Raw genomic sequence first — 20,701 nt, 5'->3', positions numbered from 1 at the left:
CCCCTTGTTTCCAGTCTTTATGCTAAGCTAAACTAAGTGACCTGTATTCTCCACTTTATATACAGAGGATATAAACACATCCCCATCAGTAGCAGCACACAATAGGAATCTTTCCCATCCTCTAACCCCATAATATGGCAGAAACTGCTGTATATCTCTCAGTATAATCAAATTAAAACCACAGATCAAAAACTATAAGACCACCCAGACTCTTCCAGATGCCTTCTGATGAAATTTGACCCAGAACACCTCTGGCGTAAGTAGTTTTATTTTAAGACCCCGTAGAATCTAATAATTTAATAACCTTTAATGTGATTGTTGTTTTTGTACACGTAGCCACCAGGAGCTCTTTATTTAAACCACAACACGCTGTGTACTAACTGAATATTTCGACACTGAGGGGGAAAAAGACACATCAAGTACACAGCAAGAAAACACATTTCCCAAAATGTTAATCTATCATGCAGCACATTTGTAGATGATGTACTTTGCTTATCTTTTTTCTCTGCAGGCCCGGCGACAGAGTTCAAGTCACAGATGACTCCAACGAGGACTGGTGGAAGGTGGGCTGTGATAAAAAAAAAAATAATATGTCTCTGTCTGTCCTGTGAATATTTCAAGAGTATTACTTTTTTTTTTACTAAGCCAGCACTTAGTTAAATAAATTATTATCACTAGAAATCTCCGCCGTCGCCTTTGAGTAGATAGTTAAAATTCTTCTTTTCAAAGCTGAGCAGCTCAGAGGTGATAAGACCTCAGGGCTGAGGGGAAAACACTCGAAGGAGAGGAGGTGTGTTAGCAGAGCTAGTTAATATGAAGAAGACAGTTGTAGGTTTAACTTTTACCTGCCAGATGACAGATATTAAAACACCAAAGGGAAGTAGTGAGTTATCTACTTCAACTGAATGACAGCAGAGTAGCCAGATTTTAGTATTTGTGGTGCTAAGAGACTCATTTAAAATGTCATTAAACTAAATATTATGTCAGATTTTGTTGTGTAAACAAGAAAACAGAACTACAAATACTGACATTTTGTGCATTGCTCAGTATTTCGTTGTGTAAAATGACTTGAATGCAAAATGCACATGAGAGCAGCTACATATTCACTCTGCAAAACTGCACATAAATCTGGGAGCATGCTTAACTGCTTCATGTGGAGGAGCCATCGTTTGACTTCAACATTTAAAGTCACGTGAGTCCGGCACTCATGGGCTTTGCACGCTTGTGTTTGCCAGAGCCTCAGAGGAGAAGAGGGGATTAGGACTCCACAAACACTTTTTTTTTTTTTTTTTTTGCGCTAGTGGTGGTAAAAAAAAAAAAAAAAAAATCTCTTTATTTCCATTTTCTTGCTAATTATGGAGGTTTATTATAATTAGAAACAGCACTACTGAGACACTGTTGTCTCTGTTTTTCACAGACATGCACGTTATCTTCCTGTTGCACTGCTCTTACTGCTTCTATTACTATTGATTTTGCTGTTATGTTGATGTCTGTGTGTTGTATTTTATAGAGGGTATGCATTAAGGCCACGCCCCATGGGCAGCAAAAACATGGTGAAAATGTAACAGTAAATACAGCGAGACCTGGAAAAATATGGATTATTAAAGACAATGGGACTCGACAATGATCCATAGGAACTAGTATGTATTTGGAAAAGTGGATTAGCCTCAGTTTCAGTTAGTTTTAAGTTAGTTTTAGATCATTTCAGTTATGATGTATGGAGCTAAATAAAATATGCTAACGCTAAGAGCTTTACTGAGAAGTAACGTTAACCAAACTACGCCAAAACAACAACAATATCCACAATCTTATCTGACTAACAGCCCTCCAGAATGTAACTTAAGAAGTAACTTAAGGTTTGACTTCATCAGAAAATAAATTTTTTTTAAATTTTACAATTTAGCCTATGATGCAAACGGCTAAATGCTGCTAATCTGCACAACTGTCACTTTTTTTTACCGCTCAGTGACTGTAACCATGGAGACATCCGCTTGCTGTGACATCACATGCACACATTCTATTCTATTCTATTCTATTCTCATTTACTTTCATGTTACTGTGATGCATCTTTTTTTGGGATCTGGTCAAATAAACAAAAAGGAAACGGAAGGATTCGTAATTGTTTCCGCTCCGCTGAGGACTGTGCGGCGCTGTAGTGGAAGTTACCTCGGAAACAAGAGAGGAAAAATAAAAATAAATCTGCTTTTGTCCGTGTTCGGGTGTGTCCTTCAGGGGAAAAGCAGAGACAAGGTGGGATTTTTCCCGGCCAACTTTGTGCAGCGGGTCCGCCCCGGCGAGCGCGTGTGGAAGGTCACCGCAGGTTTCCACGGCAACCGAGACAAAGGCCAGATGACTGTGAAAGAGGCCCAGGTGAACGTCGTAACACACACACACACATTTGACACATAAATACTGTACTCATGCAAATTAATGCAGAAAACTGCTGAGATTTCAGGGGACGGCATGATATTGCTTTCGGTGCAGCTCACTTTTTGCCTCGGTCCAAAAACCTCTCTCACATCAGTGCATGTCACTTGCCCCTCCTCCTGCTCCTGCTCCTCTCTTCCCTTCTTTCCCTCACCCACCGACCCCCCCCGTCCACAGATCTGCGTGGGGAAGAACGAGGAGACTGACGGCTTCCTGCGGCTGAGCAGCGGGAAGAAGAGAGGCCTGGTCCCTGTGAAGTATCTGCTAGAAATATGACGGCAGCACATTCCTCCTCGACTTCGATACGGTGAAGGAAGAATCCTCAGGAGTGTTTAGCCAACACCTCACTGAACACCAACCACACACCTCCACCCTTTCAAAAAAAACAAAAAAGCAAAAAAAAAGAAAAAAAAGAAGCAGCAGTGAATTAGCGGCTTGAGCGGATTTGCTTTTCTTTTTACTGCTGAAGGCTTTAAATTTGGAGACTTAAAAGGACGGACGCTCGTCTCTGGAGCTACTTTTCTTGTAGCACAACTGGTGTGGTTTTATATATATATACATATATATATATATATATATAAATACTCACAAAAGAAATGTAGCATTGTGTTAAAGAGGTGCAGGCAGTCTGGCTACCTCAATAGCCATCTCCACTGGCCATCCACTTGTGAAAAAAAGAAGAAAGGACTATTTTATCATGATGTCAAGGAGCGTCCAAGCTCAAAGGACGTTGTGAGCAAAGTGTCTTCATTTCGCGTAGAGAAAACGAGACGTAAGAGATTGTGACTGTAGCTGTTCATTGTAGTTGCCTGTGCAAAAACACATCTTGGTTTAATGTTCGTTTAGGTTCAGTTAAAGGGGTGAAGCCGTTTTCACGTGCAGGCTGCAGCCCGACATGTTTGCTCTTGTAACATGGGTTCATAATGTGCATACGCGTCACTCCTGCTGGGGAAGAAGAGATTCAGGTATTACATTATGTCCAAAAAAAATCTTGGTTAAATGAATGTCCTACCACACTGAAGAGTCCTCTGAGTTTCAGACGACTCTCGGGTGATTAGAAATTGTACGTTTGTGCTCTTCACAGCTCCGATGTGACAAATGCTTTGCGTGCACCTCGGGGGAGTTTCGCTCTCAGTATGCCCTTCAATCGCACTCTCTGTCTCTGCACACACACAGTTTTTTTATTTTATTTTTTTATTATTCACTCTGGTCTCTGTTAGCTCTAAAAATCAACCACTAGAATCTGCTTCCCGTCTGTATATTTTGAGCGTTTATCTGTACGTAACGTCCTGTAATATTCATATCTGGTCGTGCACAACAACGATATTCTTCTTCTTTTTTTTTTTTTTTTAGATTAGAGCGAAGAAATAGTCCAGGATGACTGATTAAAAACCAAATTCAATGTTGTAGTTTAAAGGGACGTCTCTCAGAAAGCCTGAACTTTTCTTTGAATGGTTCCTCCCAGCATTCAAGATTGAGAAGATGCCTCACTACATATAATTTATCGCTCTGTCATTAGAAACCATAAGGCGGTGACATAATACTGCCTTTATCGTGGCAATAACTGTAAATACGACTATGATAACATATTTGTAAATAGCCTGTTAAAGATACTGTATATATTTGCTCTGAAGAGGTTTGCAGCTATCCAGGAGCCAACTAAGGGCATTAATTCCACAGTTATAACTAACAGGAGATTATTGTCTTACTACTTACCTACAAGAATGCATCTGTTTGCTCAGTAACATCTATCCCACTCAGCACAAATCTTCTCTCGATACTATGCACAACAGTTCTAGTCACTCACTTTGCTTTCTATCCAGCATAGCCACACATGTGTCAGTGTATACACGTGCATTTTTATTTATTTTTTTGCAAATCTGGACTTGGATAAAGCTCCTCCAAAATGAACATTATCGTCACTGACTAGAACCACGATTGGCTCAGGATCAGTATTACCAGGTAAACCTCCCCATCTCACCTCAACACCTCCCGCTGCGAGGCTAGTCCTCTGCATGGCTAGCTGCCCCCGTGTTGCTCATATCACTCAATAAAGAAAGCCAGATAAACTACCTATATGTGTGTGTTGTTATCTGAGACGTAATTAAGGAAGAAAAGAAGCTCTGGTTTGCATAACGCACACATCGGACTAATCTAACTTGTGTCATATCGCAGTGAGAGAAGAGAATCTCAATGTGCATGAAAGGTTTTTTGTGATGGAGTGGTTTTTATGTGCGCGTAACAAACAGGTACTTTGGAGCTGCCTTTCATGTTTAAGGACCAATATTGGTGCTGGCATGTGTTCCTCTTTAAGATCAGGAAGATCATAAAAAGAGAACTTAATTTGTCAAAACTAGCTGCAATTCATCTGAATGCTCAAATTGCTCTATAATGTGGGCTGGAGTGCCGCTGCTTCGGTTACCACGCTATTAAAATGCTCTGTGTAAAGTTATGGCTTATACAGGAAGGACTTTGTCAGTGTGTGTTCTTCACATTTATGTAGCTGGTCGAGAGGAAGCTAATTAAAATGCATCAAATGTATTTTATAAATAAATTCTACAGTAAATAAAACAATGTGTTCCTCTGGAAATATGTTGTAAGGTAGAATAAAATGAGAGTAACACAGACACATACAGTCAATTGTTTCACTTCACTTACAACCTTTCTTAAACAGTATTATCTACTAAAATAATGATGCTGCAACCTGCCTGGCACAGCTAATATGTTACCTTACTATGTTGTTTATAACATTTTCAATATATTGGTCACATAAACCGATCAGCCACAACATTATGACCACTGATGGGAGAAGTGAGTTATATTAACCATCTTGTGATAATTTGTTGTTCTGCTGGGAAACTTTTGGACCTGGTGTTCATTTGTGTGGATGGTATTTAGACATGTAGCACCCACCTAGATCCTGTTTCCAGGACACCACAGGAAACACTCAGAAGGCCCATGTCCATTCTCTGATAAGTCACAGCTGTTCTTTATTTTAGTGCTTCTCTTTCAGGGGCCATGTGCAACATACGTTAATTGCAAAGTGCAATGTTTTCTATCAGATTTAGCTATAGAGCTAATTTCCATCTGCAGTCCCTGTGCAGGTAGAAGCGACTCACACACACACATTCTTGTATGGCCATCTTCGTGAGGACATTCGTTAGCATAATGCATTCCCTGGCCCCTTACCTTAACCCTAACCGTCTCAACTAAATGCTTAACCCTAACCATAACCATAACCTACTTGTAACATTTACCCTAAAACTGGTTTTAACAGTTTTAATCTTCAAAACAGCCAAAAAGTGAGGCCAAAAAAGTAAGTGCTAGCTAATATGTCCTCACTCTGCACAAATGTCCTCAATCTGATGGTATAAAACTTAAACTGGTTCTCGGAAAGATAGCTGTACAAGAACACACACACGCACACACACACACACACACACACTTGCCAAATTGTTGCCACTTCCAAAATTACTGAATACAGAACCACTGGAAGAATTACCGTATGTTGGCATTAGTTCTGACAAGACTGGATAATTAAGATCCATTTTTTTCACCTCATGCGTAAAGTGATGTTTTTTTAAAACCATTTGGAATAATAATGCATTGGTTTTATATAGTGCTTTTCCATTTTAGATGCTCAAAGCGCTTACAATTGAATGCATTATTCATTCGCTCACACAGTCACACCCTGGTGGTGGTGGTAAACTACCTCAGTAATCACAGCTGCTCTGGGGCAGACTGACGGAAACATGGCTGCCAATCTGCGCCAACAAACGCTCTTACCACCACAAAATATCACTCACTCACAAGCCCACACCTAGGAGGAAGGTGGGTTAAGTGTCTTGCCAAAGGACAGACTGGGGATAACCTTTACGCCAATCATTTTATGTATTAAACATATGTCTGAAAGTATGAAAGGGAGACTAACAGGCTTTTAGGTCATAATGTTTTGCCTGATCGGCGTATTTAACAAGCAGCCATGCTATCTGCACCATGACACTGTCAACCAACGACTTCATGCTAACATGCTCGTGTTTATCAAGTATGTTATTTACTGTTTTCACAATCGTAGGTAAGTATTAGCATGCTAGCATTTGCTAATTAAGCTAAAGTTGTTTTTTATAACAAATTAAAGTAGCCTATTGGACACAGTTTTGAGTGAAGTGTTTTTTCTGGAAGTTAGTAAAATTCTTCTAAAATGGAAAAATAAATGTCAACTCCTTCCGTAAAAGCTAAATGTCTTTAAAATAAGTCACGTGAATTGACTCCACTGCACTTCAGCCTTAAACCGATCGAGTCATTTCTCATTATAATTTCTAAACTATTCATGGCAAACAGAAAACCCTTCACGGCCGCGTCGTTCCAGTGCACTGCGATCTTTCATTCGAGCTGACAGTGCAGCGATTGAGAATGCTGCTTGTTCTTAATGACCATAAATAATATGATTTACTCCCAATGAAATTAATTGGCAACGGAGGAGCTGCTGGCAGGCCATAGACTAAGCTGGCAGAGTGACTATTGTGTGTCTGCGTATGCGTCCTGTGTGTATGTGTGTGTGTGTGTGTGTGTCCCTGCTGGGGTGCGAGGAACATTTCTCAAATCGTGACCCAGTTCTGTTATCAAATCGGATCAAATGTGAGTTTCATCTTGTAGAGGGAGATGGAAATGTGTGCAACTGGCAGTACATCAAGCCGCACGCACACTTTTATAAAAAAATGCTGACTTTGGTGCTCAAGATGGTGCGGCGTCTCCGACAGTGCTCACCATTTTTCTTTCATTACAATGAGCTGAGAGAGGCTGGAATCTAAAATTCTCTTTCTGGGGCTCCGGCGGAGGATGCGCAGCGAAGTATCTGCCTTAACAAAACCCTCCTCACTCTCCTTTCACGCCACATCCCTCAACAAATGAAGTGTTCAGTTTGAGGCGGCAAGCCGTGCGCATCGGGAGGCATTTGTCCTGAGCGTATCACACCAGCTCCAGAAAACGACATATAAAACGCCTCATTAAACGTGTGATTTGTTGCACAATCGTTTCTTGTCCTTTAACGTTCACACTCTTTGCGTCTTTGGAGACGGAGCAGCAGCTGCCGGACAGACTCGCGGTAGGGGTGATGATCACAGCGCAAGGGCGTTAACAGGCAGCAGCAGCAGCAGCAGCGATGTAAATTCTGGGAAAAGAAAGGAAGGAGGCAAAAATAGCTTTTCTGGTGCACGGGGGAATATTGGCGTTAAAGTCTGAACAGCGTTCGGCTTACGGTGTGAAACTATCCCTTCGGTTCATGAATTACACATTGTGGAGGAAGTCTGGGGAAACATCTTCGCAAAACAAGGAGTGTAGAGACACAAGACTAAAATATATATGTGAAGAACCAACAGGTAGATTCTTGGAAGTAAATAAATACCTTGCAGACTCTGCTCTGCCAGCTGCACTTTGAAGGCCTTCCAAACACGAATGCATTCTTCAAATATTTATTCAGATTTTTTATTTTTTTTTTCCTCTGGAGCAACACAATGATTTTATTTTATTTTATTTTATTTTATTTTATGCTCTGGTCTAGGTGGGTGCTACATGTCTAAGTAACATCCACATAAATGAATACCAGGTCCAAAAATTTCGCACCAGAAGAACCTTTTTTTGAATTTAATGTCACAAGCTGGTCGACGTTATTCACTTCTCCTGGTAGTGGTTTTAATGTTGTGGCTGATCGGCGCAGGCTGACATATTATTATTTTTTATTACTTTAGCTGTTACCAAAACATGCTGAAGTTGTGGCAATATGTAGTAAATCCGCAGTAAATCTGAGGGCATTCACGTCCAAACAGGAGGAAAAGTGAGAGCTGTTTTTATCGACGGTGTTTTTAGTGGCTCATAAAAGTGACTGGACACATTAACCTTGTACCTTGAATGTTCTTTGCAGGCAATGGCTGTCGGAAACGTTCTCAATCACTGAACCTATGGACCTCACTAAAATACATAACACTCTTTTCCGCAGCAACTCGACCGAGATGAGGTTTGTTCAACTTATTTACCTTCAGACACACCTGCATTGCTGTTGAGTATGTTTGAGTTTTCATCATGAAGCCGCTTCATGATCATCTTTGTTTCATTTGGCTGGACCCTGTGCACTCCAGACTCCACTGAGCCGCGTCCGTCTCCTGTCTCTTCATCGGTAAATGTCAGTGATGCCATTTGTAGCTGTGAATGCTCGTGCATCACTCTGCCTCCGCCGCTGTGTGTTACAGATGATGTTATATGCTCCGGCATCAACCGAGGCTTCTCTTCTCCATCCTCCTTTTCTTCCTGTTATTCGGGCACAAGCTTCTCTTCAGCTTCATCTCACCAAAGAGATGAAACTACTCGACTTTTCCTTTAGATGTTTTTGGTCTGCTCTGGTATTTCTGTTCTTGAGGTTTGTTTACCGCAAAGGTTCCTCGCTTGGGTGGAGGTGCGTAGTTTTAGCTATATTGCTGCTCTATGCAACACATTTTAAGTCGACCCTATTCTCAACTGAACTTGATTTATATGGAAGTTCACGGCACTATGTATAACTTTCAAAGGATAGCAAAGGATAGCAAAAAAAAAATAAAAAAAATAGATGTTTCCTTTCCTCCTCCCTGTCTCATGCTGCCCCTTTTCCTCAGGTTACAGTGATGTTTACATTCTTCCACACCCCCCGGCCAACTGGACCATTAAAAATGAAGGAGGTGCACGGCGACTGCATGTTTAATGCATGCTCTCATCTCCTGCCGCTGAGGCCACCTCCGCTTTCTAAGGATGCTTCCTGCACAAACACGCTTTCTGCGACGGGAACGAGACGTCAAAGGTCCGGAGGTAAAAGGTGGTACGGAGGGTTCTTTAGGTTTAGTGGAAAGTCATCGCATGTCCTCTGAGATGATGTAAGCTCCTGGACGGGACAGAGAAAGTAGGTCCTGAGGGGGCTTTGAATGATGCTGCACTAGGAATGACAGACTCGAGGAATCACTCGTGCTTCTTTGCTTCTGTAGAATAAGTATTTTTCGGGTGATGCTCTGGGTGGTTTATTGCTTATTCTTGCACACAATTATATATAAAACTTTTGTGAAAAGGGCTGACGTGGTAGGAACCACAGAAAAAGAAGCAGGAGAGAGTTTTAACATCTTTATTTTGTTCAGTTTTCAAGTAACGGTGGTAAAATAATGCTACTGCGACAGACTGGTGGTGATTATAAGAAAACTGGAAATCTGGATGTGATGGATGATGATGATGATGATGATGATGATGGGACACTGATGAGTTTGACCTGGAGCCCCAGTGTAAAGACTGAAGGAGAACGGGTGGAGAAGGTGGAACCGAACTGAAATGATAACTGACAGCAGCAGAGACCATATTTAAAGTTCTACGGCGAGGACATGATTGCGTGATGATTGTGGCAGAATCTGAATGAAACCCTTCCAACAATCAGCTGATTAGAGAAGCAGAGGAAAGACAGAGGGGGAGTCATGAAAGGGTGAGGATAAAGATAGTCCTCCTGATTGTATTTTGCTTCTAAATAACCCACAGAAAACGGAACACATCCTGCGCTATATTCAATTAGTTTTGCCCCATTTTGCTTGGATCCGTGTTGTGTTTGTTTCAGTTGTTCCTGAGCAACCGCAGCATCAAATATATATTTTTTTCACCCACATTAAAGTTACAGGTTCTTCTTGGGTTTCTCCTTTTTTCAAAGACAAAACACCCAGGCCAAAACAGAAAAAGGTACACCAATGAGGCGTAACATTATGACCACCTTCCTAATATCGTCTTCCTTTGGGGGCTTTGGGTCCTATGGGTTGAGGGGACGGTCTCCTGTGGATCATCTCACAGATATTTGATCAGTTTGGGATCTAGTGAATTTGGAGGCCAGGGCCATTTGGGGATGTCTGGTCTGGTCTATTGGGTGCTACATGTCTTCTCAGCAGAACACTGAACTGTCACAATTTGAACTGTCTCCTGTCTGTGGTCATAATGTTGTGGCTGATCAGTGATCACGGAGGAATGGAAACAGACGACCCCTCCACAAACAAAACGTCTCGACACAGGAGAAACACCTCGTCAGGAAACGATTCAGCGCCGTCCCTCTACACCTAAAGGACATTTGAGCCAGAGAAGACAGGTGGTTTGATTGAGGAATAAAGGAAGACATCTCCATCACTTTACAAAACAGTCTTAACATCTGTCCTCAAGAAGTTCCACCCCCATTCACACCTCGAGACTGGAGCCTCTGAGTGATAATGGGTTGTTAGAAAAGAACCATACATGGGAGAAGGAGGACACGGTCAAACAGTCTCCTCCAGTGAAAGGTAAGAATATAGAAGTCTGATGTGTAACACCCACAGATGTTTCTTTTTAAACCCCAACTCCTCCACAGGTCCTTTAAGACAGTGAAACGTCTTCAAGAAACTCTACGAGTCCAGTTGCTTTTCTTTAGCATTTTTTGGATGTTACATTAACCTCCTGAGACTCTGCGTCCTCATATGTGGACGTTAAGTTTTAGTTTTTGTGCCAACTTATTCTGCTTCATTTAGACCCGTTGTGCTCAAAAGTGGACGCTTTAGTCTGCCATCTAGTGGTCAATTCACTAGTCGGTGTAAAAACATGATAGCCTTAACTTCGGCGGATTCATTCTGGAGGGCCAAAAATATTACAAAATGTTATCGAATTTCATGGTTGTAATTTGTTTATTTACGTGTATTAACTTTTCTAGCTTGACATGGCGCACAAATCTAACAAATTCTATCAATGATAACCAGTTACAGTGTCAAGGACTCATTTGAGGACGTTGGAATTTCATTGCTTTTGCTCAGTCACGTGCTATGTGGGGGCTTTCTTATAATATATAGCGAAATAATCCCCATGTCCACATATGAGGACATTTTCTTTTTTCCAAAAACTTCTTTCCGTTCAAAGACGAAGCTTAGTTTTTATTCTTCTTAGGTCCTAATAATCCTAAATACCTTGGAGAAATTAAAAATGCTTAACAAACAAAAGCTCGAGTCTTAACTGATGGAGTGTAAGTTGGTCATAGCTGTGCTTGTTTAGTTTGTGTTTTATCTTGTGATGGACACCACCTCCTGTCTCAATGCAAGCTGCAACCCTCTACAGGACATATGGATAAATGGATGGATAGATGGACCTCTGAGGGATTGTGCAAACCTTATTAGAAGAGTTTCTTGCAACACGGAGGCTGCTCACATTGACCCTATTAGTAACTTTTTCATATTTATATTTGAACGTACCTCTGTATTCCTACACTAACAAGCTGATGTCTAGACAGGATGTTGGTGCGTGCGCCAGATGTCTGTTTCTTTGGTTATCACAGATGTTCCTCTGAATTAAACCCATGACATCTAGGAAAAAAAAAAAAAAAGAAAAAAAAACACAGAAAAACAACAACGTCACGTCCCCGTCTTCCAACCCACCTCCGCACCTGCTCTCAGCCCTCTCACTTCACACCGCCACCACAGCACAACGGGATTAAACTCGGGCTTTAATCAGGCGATGACCACTTTTCCTCTCCATCTTTAATCCTTGGGCTACGTAGTAGCTTTGATGTGATTGTCGGCCTCTTGACTTGCCCTGCAAATGGTAAATCGAGGCAAGTCAAGCAGCGCAATTATAAGACAAGGACACGAGAACCTGGCTGTTGCTTGGTGAGGACAAGGTGTTTTTTTTTATATATTCCCAGCTTTTCATCGAGACGAGTTAAAAGGGCAGTAGTGTTTATGCCTGTCAGTGACTGTAGCCCCGACTCTGACTAATCTCCACATTAGTTAAGCGCTGAAAGTTGAGTTGCCATCTCCCTAATCGCTGGGTAAACACTCTTTTAGTCACTCAGGTGCCCCGGTTTCCTAGTTACTTTCTGCTTTCTCGTTACGTATCTGAGCAACCAACTGCACAGTCTTATATTATATTATAACACTGGAGCATATAGCCGACGTGACAGGAGGCCTTCACGAACGCCGTCCGCTGGAGTCTGAAATGTTGAAAGATGGTTAGACACAGACTCTCTGAAAGGGTGGAGAAATGCAGAAGCTACAGAAAAGGAACATGTTTTTCATCCATTTCAACTAATAAATGAATCATGACTGCGATTAAAAAGTAGCATCAGAAGCATCAGAACGCAGCTGAATTGGACAAAATCTTTTTTTTGCTTTAGCTGTTTCTTGATGAGGTTTCATGGACTCAAGATAATCTATTTTCTGTAATTTTACCATGCTACTTCCTGAAGGAAAGGAGGAAGCATTCACATCCTTAGCTCCTGTATAACTTCTAATGCCACACAAGTAGGAATTAAAACAAACGTTCTCTGTTACAAGTTAAAGTCCTTGTGCTGTTCATGTTGTTGTTTTTTTAGTTGTTCCTAAAGCGTCTTTGTGGCTGCATCCTGCTGGCTGCATGACTGCTGTCATCTAGGAGTGTCATTGCTATGGGGTGGGGGTGTCCGGTCCAGTCTAGGTGGGTGCTACATGTCTAAGTAACACCCACACCAATGAATGCCAGTTCCAGCAGAACACTGAATTGTCACAAGATGAAGTTACTCGCTGCTCCTGTCAGTGGTCATAATGTTGTGGCTGATCAGTGTACATGATCACCTCACCTCCTGACCTCAACCCTTAAATAGTTTCCAAATCTGACATTGTCTAAAATCCATTAAGTCGCCAAGATTAGGATTTAAAAATCCGTACGTCAGCTTTTCTCTGCACTGAATTTTAAGAATTTGAACACATACATTTATCATTTATCAGCTGTTTCATTTCAGGATGTTCTCTGCTCCTGTTTATACATATATAAGTACATGCAGGTGCACTTCACACTATCTATTGTTCTCTTTATAAAACCCTCAAGCCCCTCAGTTTAGCGCCGTTCCCACAAATGTCTGTTGTGTCCTGGTATGAAGGGGGATAGCAAAACTAATCTATTCAGTTTGAGATGCGCCACAGACTTTGGGCTCCGTTCTTTCAAGGCGCGGGGATTAGAGGATAATTGGTGCTGCTCTGTTTTGCCAAAGATGCTTTTCCCTGCTTTTCCCAAGTCAACAACTCTGTCACGACAAATAGAGAGATGAAACAGGCGAGCTGCTCGGCACACCGAAGCCTCAGCGAGGCGAAGAAAGAGCTGGTAATAAGTCTCACTTTGAGCTGGTGTGCTTTTACAAAGGGGAGCTTTAGAGGAGGCAGGCCACAGAGGACGGGGACGAGACGTAAAGATCCACCGAGATAGCCGAAAAGAAAGGCGAAGGCAGAGGAGGAACAAGCTGACTGGATTTGAATCTTAAAAGACTCTAAATCTTTAATGACTTTTTCGAGCTCGCCGCCGTTTATTCCAGGCAAAGTTTTTGTTCTTAAGGTGCGTTAATATCCTTCGCTTCCTTTCCTGTTGACCTTGCCGCCACTTAATCACAATCCTAAGCGGTGACAGCTCGTGTCAGTGACTCCGCTCGTTGTCTAATGATCAAATTTTACGCCTTAAAGTGATTAACTACAGCAAATTTGTTTTACCTGAGTCACCCAGGCAGCTCTCTGAGTCAGGGTGTTTTGCTTTGCTCCATCTGTCCTTGCAGCTCGCAAAAAAATGCTTTATACATGCTTTCATACCGGCTACAAAGTGACTTTGATATTTTAGGTTTGTGAAAAGGGGTTTGCGAGTCTTATCCTGATGCGTTGAGTGCACTTTTACGATACCGATGTTTGATGGCGGGTGTTTTCAGATCTCTGAGCTTTGCTAATCTGACACTGAGCTTCTGGCCTTTTCTTAAACTCTCGCTTTGTTTCCTCCTCAGAGGCTCCGTGGTTTTCATCCCTTTGTTCACTTTTAAACTAAATCTTTTAGTACACAATGTGCAATATACAGAAATCTGCCACAACATTATGACCACGGTCAGGAGATCATCTTGTGACATTTGGGAAACTTCGTGTGGATGTTACATAGACATGTAGCACCCAGACCAGACCAGACCAGACCAGACACCCCCCCATCCCACAGCAATGACACTTCTTGGCAGCTTACAGCAGCCACCCCCCAGCAGGATGCAGCCTGACACACATACACTCAAAAAAACACTTTAGGAACAACTCAAAAAACCATGAAGAACAGAACAAGGTGTTGACCTGGCCTCCAAATTCACGAGATCCCAAACTGATTAAGTATCTGTCGGATGATCCACTATAGACCCACTATAGAGGACCCCCTCCCCTCATCCCATAGGACCCAAAGACCCCCACCTGTTGGTGGTCAAAAAAAGCTTAACCCATTGGCAGATTGTTCTTTGTTAATACAAGATGATTTATTTGAATGTAAGAATATTTTGCTTCTTTCCAGTTATGCTGTTTTTGCAGTGCATGTGGTGGTCATAATGTTATGCCTGATCGGTCTATGACAAAATATGTCCTTGAAAATCTATTCTACCACAAATGACCGAACGAGAAGCGTAACAGAATCAACTTTTTAGCACATCCATGTGAAGTGGTGAGCTCAATAAATTCTTCTTCTGCTCCACTTTTTCCAAGTCAAGTAACAACAGCAGCAGCAGCATCTTTGACAGATACGTCTTCATGTTGCATTAAAGCTGCCGTCGCTCCAGTCATCCAGTCATTTTCACGTCTCGTTGGAGCCTCGGAGGATTCCTTCTCTCATGCATTCAGGAGAAGCGTCTGCAGATGCAGACAGGCTGCTACGTGCGTGTGTGTGTTTTCTACTTTATGATTATCCACTGGTAAAAATAAAACTACCTGGAGTCAGACCTCTCCCATTCACAGGAAAATTACGTCTGCAGCAGTCGTGATTTTCACCAGCCAGTCATGCATAAACAATAGGACGAGCTGCAGAGGCCGACTGTGAAGAGCCCTCACGTTTAAAATATGGATTTCCAAGGCCTTGAGCAGCTGGAATGAAGGCTTTACGCAGCACAATGCATCTGCTTACCTTGATATCCCGATTTAATTTGGACGCACGGCGGCTCCCCGTGCCGCGCTTCAACTAAAAATACCATTTAACCGTACGCAAGTCGTTGCCAAATGGAAGAACACGCGTATAAATAGATGCGTAGGAGAGATGTCGTAGGGATTACTGAAGGAGAAAACAGCTTTTGTAGAGCGAGGCCATTTTGCGGCTCCATTAATGTGTTTCTTCATTACCAGGAGGCATTCCTATTTCCTGGAGCGTGAGCCTTAATGGGATTAGATAAGGAGGGGGAATATGAGCTGAAACGAAGCAGCGCTCTTTATTACGGTTGGCCTTCGACCCGGGCAAAACAAATGGAGCACGCTCCAGAGTTCAGGGGATCTTCAATAACGATGAATTAATTAAAAATATCTAAAAACAGTTATCTGACGGCCAAATGAATTGCTCTTATCTCGTCTTTACCGTGACCTTCTTTAAGTTGAGCCTTTCTCCTTTGCGACACAATGAGCAGCTCGTCTTCCTCTGTTAAAGTTGCTGCACTGACTGTACGCGTTGCCAGACATCCTTGGGGCTTTTTGGTTATTATTTTTCACGGCAGCATTAACCCTCATCACCCGATAGCTTCGATTTACAGATGGAGAGATAAAGGTTTCATTCGTGTTCAGTGACTGAAAGAGGATTTAACAGCAATGCAGATCGATGAGAGTCATCACAGGTGTAGACGCCTCCTAAAATCAGGTCCTGTGTTTTTCTCAACCTCCCTCCAACCCCCGCCGAGCCCTGAAACACATCTAAAAATCAAAGGAAATTGCAGCAGGATCTCGAGTCGTGATTGTCCTTCTCCCCCAAAAGAAGGGCATCACTAATGATCATGTGACTGAGGAGCCGCAGCTCAGGAGGCAGCGGAGGCTTGATTACTAATAGATATAGTCGGCAGCTGCTCCAGAAACACGGAGGGGGGGGAGCAGGTGGACCGGCCTCATCTAGTGGACTTTCAGAAGTGGCCTATGATTCAAAGTGGCAGCTTTATGCATCTGTCGTTGTGTGAAGTCAGAGCAAGAGCAGATTGGTTATAGACCACAAGGGCACAATTGGCAGATTACGAATGATCAGTTCAAGGTTTGGGAAAGATATTCTGAAAGTGCGATGAAAAATGTATTTAATAACGTTCACAATAGAAAATGTAAACGTCTTTATTGGATGTATTTAAAATTCTAATATCTCTTATATAGTGTTTTTATGGTTTCTCCTAGTCTGACAAGTCTTCACGACTGTAGCTTTCCACACTTTGTTGACTTGAGAAACCCCAAGAGATTCATAGAAGTGGTTTTCTTGTGAAAAAGTTTTCAGCTTTACACTCCTGTCTCTTCATACGGGCCCCATCTAACATTTAAAGTTCAGTGCTGGACGAAAAAAGAGTCCCGAATACAGTTGTAGTCGGTTATGATTCAGAAAGTACAGCAGCGACTTGAGAGCAGACAGAGCTGAAACCGCGAAGCCGAGCAAAATGAATGAGCGTAGGCCGAGCCAGACGCAGCCGAGTGGAGCTTTGGTTGGTATTAAAATTAGCCAGATGAGCTCATTCATCAATAGCTGATTAAAAAGTGAAGTAAAACAGATGCATGATCGGATGATTCATTGTCTCACGTTTTACAAGAAGAGTGTGGATTTATATATGAAGAAATGAGTGATTTACAAGGATTCAAATTTGAGTGGAAGAGAATCCAGAAGAAAAGCTACTAAAAAAAAAAACATGGAAAACAGGAACATTAAATTGTCACAATTTGCTCAACGTTATGTACTTCTCCTGTCAGTGGTCATAATGTTGTGGCTGATTAGTGTATATCAGTTACTTTTTAATAATAGCTTTCTCATAGAATTACACATCTGTTCTTAGAGCCACGACGAGAGAGGTGATGGACTAGAGGCTAGAAGGACAGATGACGGGTTAAATTCTTGCCAAAAGGTGGAACAGTCAAGTCAAAAATATAACGGGTAAAAATAAACTGCACTCCTGGCAAACAGTAGCTATTTTTATTTACAGATGTTTTAGAAAGCACGTCCTAAATGTTTCATGTAAAAGCCACTTTAGTTCATCTGAGTGGACAAAACGTTGCAACCACTTTGTCCGCTAAAATGCACAGTGAACTTTGGTGAACTACTTAAAAAAAAAAAACACACAAAAATGGCAAACGTGTGTTTATTAGTTTTCTATACGACCATCATTAATAAACTACTAATTTTTCCATTTTAACTAGATGTTTAAACCAGCTGTGGACCTGCCTTAAAGGAATACCATTATCAGTATTTGGAGCTCTGCTGCCACCTGTTGGTAAGTATTTATATCATTAACCCAAAATAACATGCAGAGCCTTTTCTTAGACATTTAAAAACATGTACTAACTCTTCACTGAAATACAAATTTTAAAAATGACCTTCCTGTCTCAGACATTAATAATCACACAAACAAACAATGTTTTTTTTTCCATTCAAATTTATTAACAAAGGAAAGCTGAATCTGACAAAACTGAATTCATATTTAAGGTTTTCATTTCTTTGTACTTTCCTCCTCCTTTGACAAGTTCTTGATGATCTCTTCTTTCTTGGCCAGAAGACGCTCTTCTCTGCGTTTGCGAGCCTCCTTTGTCTTGGAGCGACGAGCCTCAGCCTGGTCACTGGGTGGTTAAAGAGAGGTGGAGACGAGATTATTCATGTGTCAGTGAGGATATATATATATATATATATATATATATATATATATATATATATATATATATATATATGTCACTATACACAGTTAAAAGCAGTTAAACAAAATTCAATGGGATGTGCAACGTACGCCAGGAGCTTCTTGCGAGCCTTGTCTGCCTTCAGTTTGTGGATGTGCTCCATCAGGATGCGCTTGTTTTTGAAGACGTTACCCTTGGCCTTCAGGTACAGGCTGTGGTACCTGGAAAGACACGGAAAATACCTCAGGAACTCACAAAGCAACAATGTCTCGCCCCGAAATGAACACGACACCGGCTTGCGCACCAGTTCCGTTCACACTTACATGTGCCTGTCGATTTTCTTGGACTCCCTGTAGCGACGAAGGAGACGGCGCAGGATTCTCATGCGGCGCATCCACGACAACTTCTCTGGCATACGAGCGTTGGCTGTACCCTTCCTCTTACCTGGGGAGAAGGAAAAGTGAAGTTGGCATCATCTTTTGTTTGCACTGAAACCTGCTACAATTACTCAACAAAAAAAATCCTCAAAATCTGAAGACATATTGTTGCATTTATTCAAAACGTAAACTCAACTTTGCAAGAGAAAAAAACTGCACAAATAAAAATCAAGCATGTGAAAGCTAATTTTTTTTTTAATATGTATGGGAAAAGATTGTAACAAGGGATTGAACTCCTCACCATAACCCATGTGACGTCCCTTGCGACGTGCCAGCGTGTTCTTGCGGCAGCGAGCGCGGGAATGAACGGTCACTGGTTTCCTGATGATCAAACCATCCTTCACCAGTTTTCGGATCTGCTGGCCTGCAGCACAAATTCAAATAAAAGACAGACTTTGGTGAAAAAAAGAAAAGAGCCCAGATGGTGCAAGTTTGCAAAAAACAGAGAACAGAGAGCACTTTCAGATGCAAAGGAAGCAACTCACGAGAGTTTGCATTGGCAATCTCATTGGTTTCATTGGGGTCCAGCCACACCTTCTTCTTGCCACAGCGCAAGACGCTGGACGCCAAGCGCTTCTGAAGCCTGAGCATGCTGGATGGAGAAAAACAACAATATGTTATAGTTACACACCAGTGTTCTCGTAAATTAGACTATTACACTACATGGCACAATTTCTTACTCCATTTACATGTTGCAAAATACTTTTTTTTACACCCAGGTCAAGTTATGTTCCTACTATAACATTTTACTGTCACTTTAAACTTTCCATATTTACTTAGTGCAAAGTTGACAGTAGAGGGATCACGTTAACTGGCGAAACGCAGTTAGAAATTACTATACATTATATATCCTTTTGCAATACTTTTAAAAATAGTAGCTTCAGTGGCATAGTTTGAGTTAATAGTTCGTTGGTGTAAATATAATTCAAAAGTTGATTATCAGTAATGATCCCAGCTTGATGACTGGTACACACAGATGTGTAGTAACCACTTTTAGTTTATGTTCAGTTTGCGACAGTCTAAAATACTATAAAATGAAAAGAAAACACAATGTGCAATATTTGCCATCATGTTAAGTAATCCAATGCTGACCTCTGTGCATTATTGAGATACAGCAATGAAGTAATAACCTTATCAATGTGACTGCCTTTCCTGAGTATATACTATTAAATATACCTGTTTAATAGTTAATCTAACTGAGAAACACATTATAAGTGTCTTTTCAATTGACAAAACAGAAACATACATACAGAAATGGTACAAAAATACAAAAAAAGGCTAAAATGCAGCTACAAAACCAATGGAAATAAATCAAAAATACAACAAACAACAACCAAAAATAAAAGGGCTCAAGGTTGAATAAAGTTCAAGCATTATTATATTTTTCATACAAACTTCTTGTTATGGTCACTGTGGGGTTTAAACCTTATTCAATATTTACTCAACAGGACATCAACGTGGCTTTAAAAACAATAATATTTGGTCATTGGTTAGAAAAATTTGGAACAGCGAATACGAAATTTGACAACTATGAGGAGTTTAATTACATATATATTCATATCAAGGCTCATTTATTTTATTTTTTAAATTAATTTTCCTACAAACTAAATAGTACATGCTGAATATTTGATAACCCGCTAAGTAGCTGTGGTCTTCTAACATGTTGTGACATGTCTCAGCTAGCGCACCAACAAGGGCCCTACGTGGATTTTCCTATAAATAATCGACTTTAAGCAAAATCCGCCATAGGCCACAGCTTCCTCGTCCACTTACACAAACAAAACCAACAACATAATGGATATATGTGGTCAGAATAAACCAGAAAAATTAGATTTCCCACGTCTAGCTTACCTCATGGCTCCGGCTAGCTTGGTAAAATGGCAGGAAATAGGACGTGCGAGGCGAAACCATTCTAGTTATTAGCGTGGGTCACTCCACGGTGGCAATATCTGAGTGTCGCTAATATGCGCACGACAAGCTACAGAAAGTAAAATAGTCGAAATATGGTTTAAAATACGAGTTATTAATGTTATAATTTAAGTTTATAAAGATATCAAAGCCATGTCGTGTATATCGATATGTTACATCTTTCCAGCACAATGGTACAGTCCAGTCATGCGCAGTGTAAATGTGTGACCACTAGAGGACGCCCAATAACCACGTTTCTTTTTATGACTTTAAAGGGTT

At 41.2% G+C, this 20,701-nt stretch overlaps 2 protein-coding genes across 2 annotated transcripts in view; one reads left to right on the top strand and one right to left on the bottom strand.

Annotated features, from left to right (window-relative positions):
- LOC125022057 (SH3 and cysteine-rich domain-containing protein 2-like) overlaps positions 1–4,998 on the top strand; it is a 28,540-nt gene extending 23,542 nt beyond the window's left edge. Inside the window, exons 9-11 of the mRNA XM_047608340.1 lie at positions 512–563; positions 2,233–2,370; positions 2,605–4,998. Coding sequence (XP_047464296.1) covers positions 512–563; positions 2,233–2,370; positions 2,605–2,703 — 289 coding nt within the window. The 3' untranslated portion in view covers positions 2,704–4,998. The remainder of the gene's footprint in view (positions 1–511; positions 564–2,232; positions 2,371–2,604) is intronic.
- Positions 4,999–17,824: 12,826 nt separating this feature from the next.
- On the bottom strand, positions 17,825–20,484 carry LOC125022193 (60S ribosomal protein L19-like). The gene is made up of 6 exons (XM_047608612.1): positions 20,366–20,484; positions 19,000–19,106; positions 18,756–18,878; positions 18,401–18,521; positions 18,188–18,298; positions 17,825–18,023 (listed from the first exon to the last, which is right to left on the bottom strand). Exons 1-6 carry the CDS (start codon positions 20,368–20,370, stop codon positions 17,897–17,899), a joined length of 594 nt encoding a protein of 197 aa, XP_047464568.1. The 5' UTR covers positions 20,371–20,484; the 3' UTR covers positions 17,825–17,896.
- Between the last annotated feature and the right edge of the window lie 217 nt (positions 20,485–20,701).

Source organism: Mugil cephalus, chromosome 16 (assembly GCF_022458985.1).
Source record: "Mugil cephalus isolate CIBA_MC_2020 chromosome 16, CIBA_Mcephalus_1.1, whole genome shotgun sequence".
NCBI classification, from domain to species: domain Eukaryota; kingdom Metazoa; phylum Chordata; class Actinopteri; order Mugiliformes; family Mugilidae; genus Mugil; species Mugil cephalus.
The sequence above is the reverse complement of the archived record's forward strand: the minus strand, read 5'-3'. Positions and strand labels throughout refer to the sequence as shown.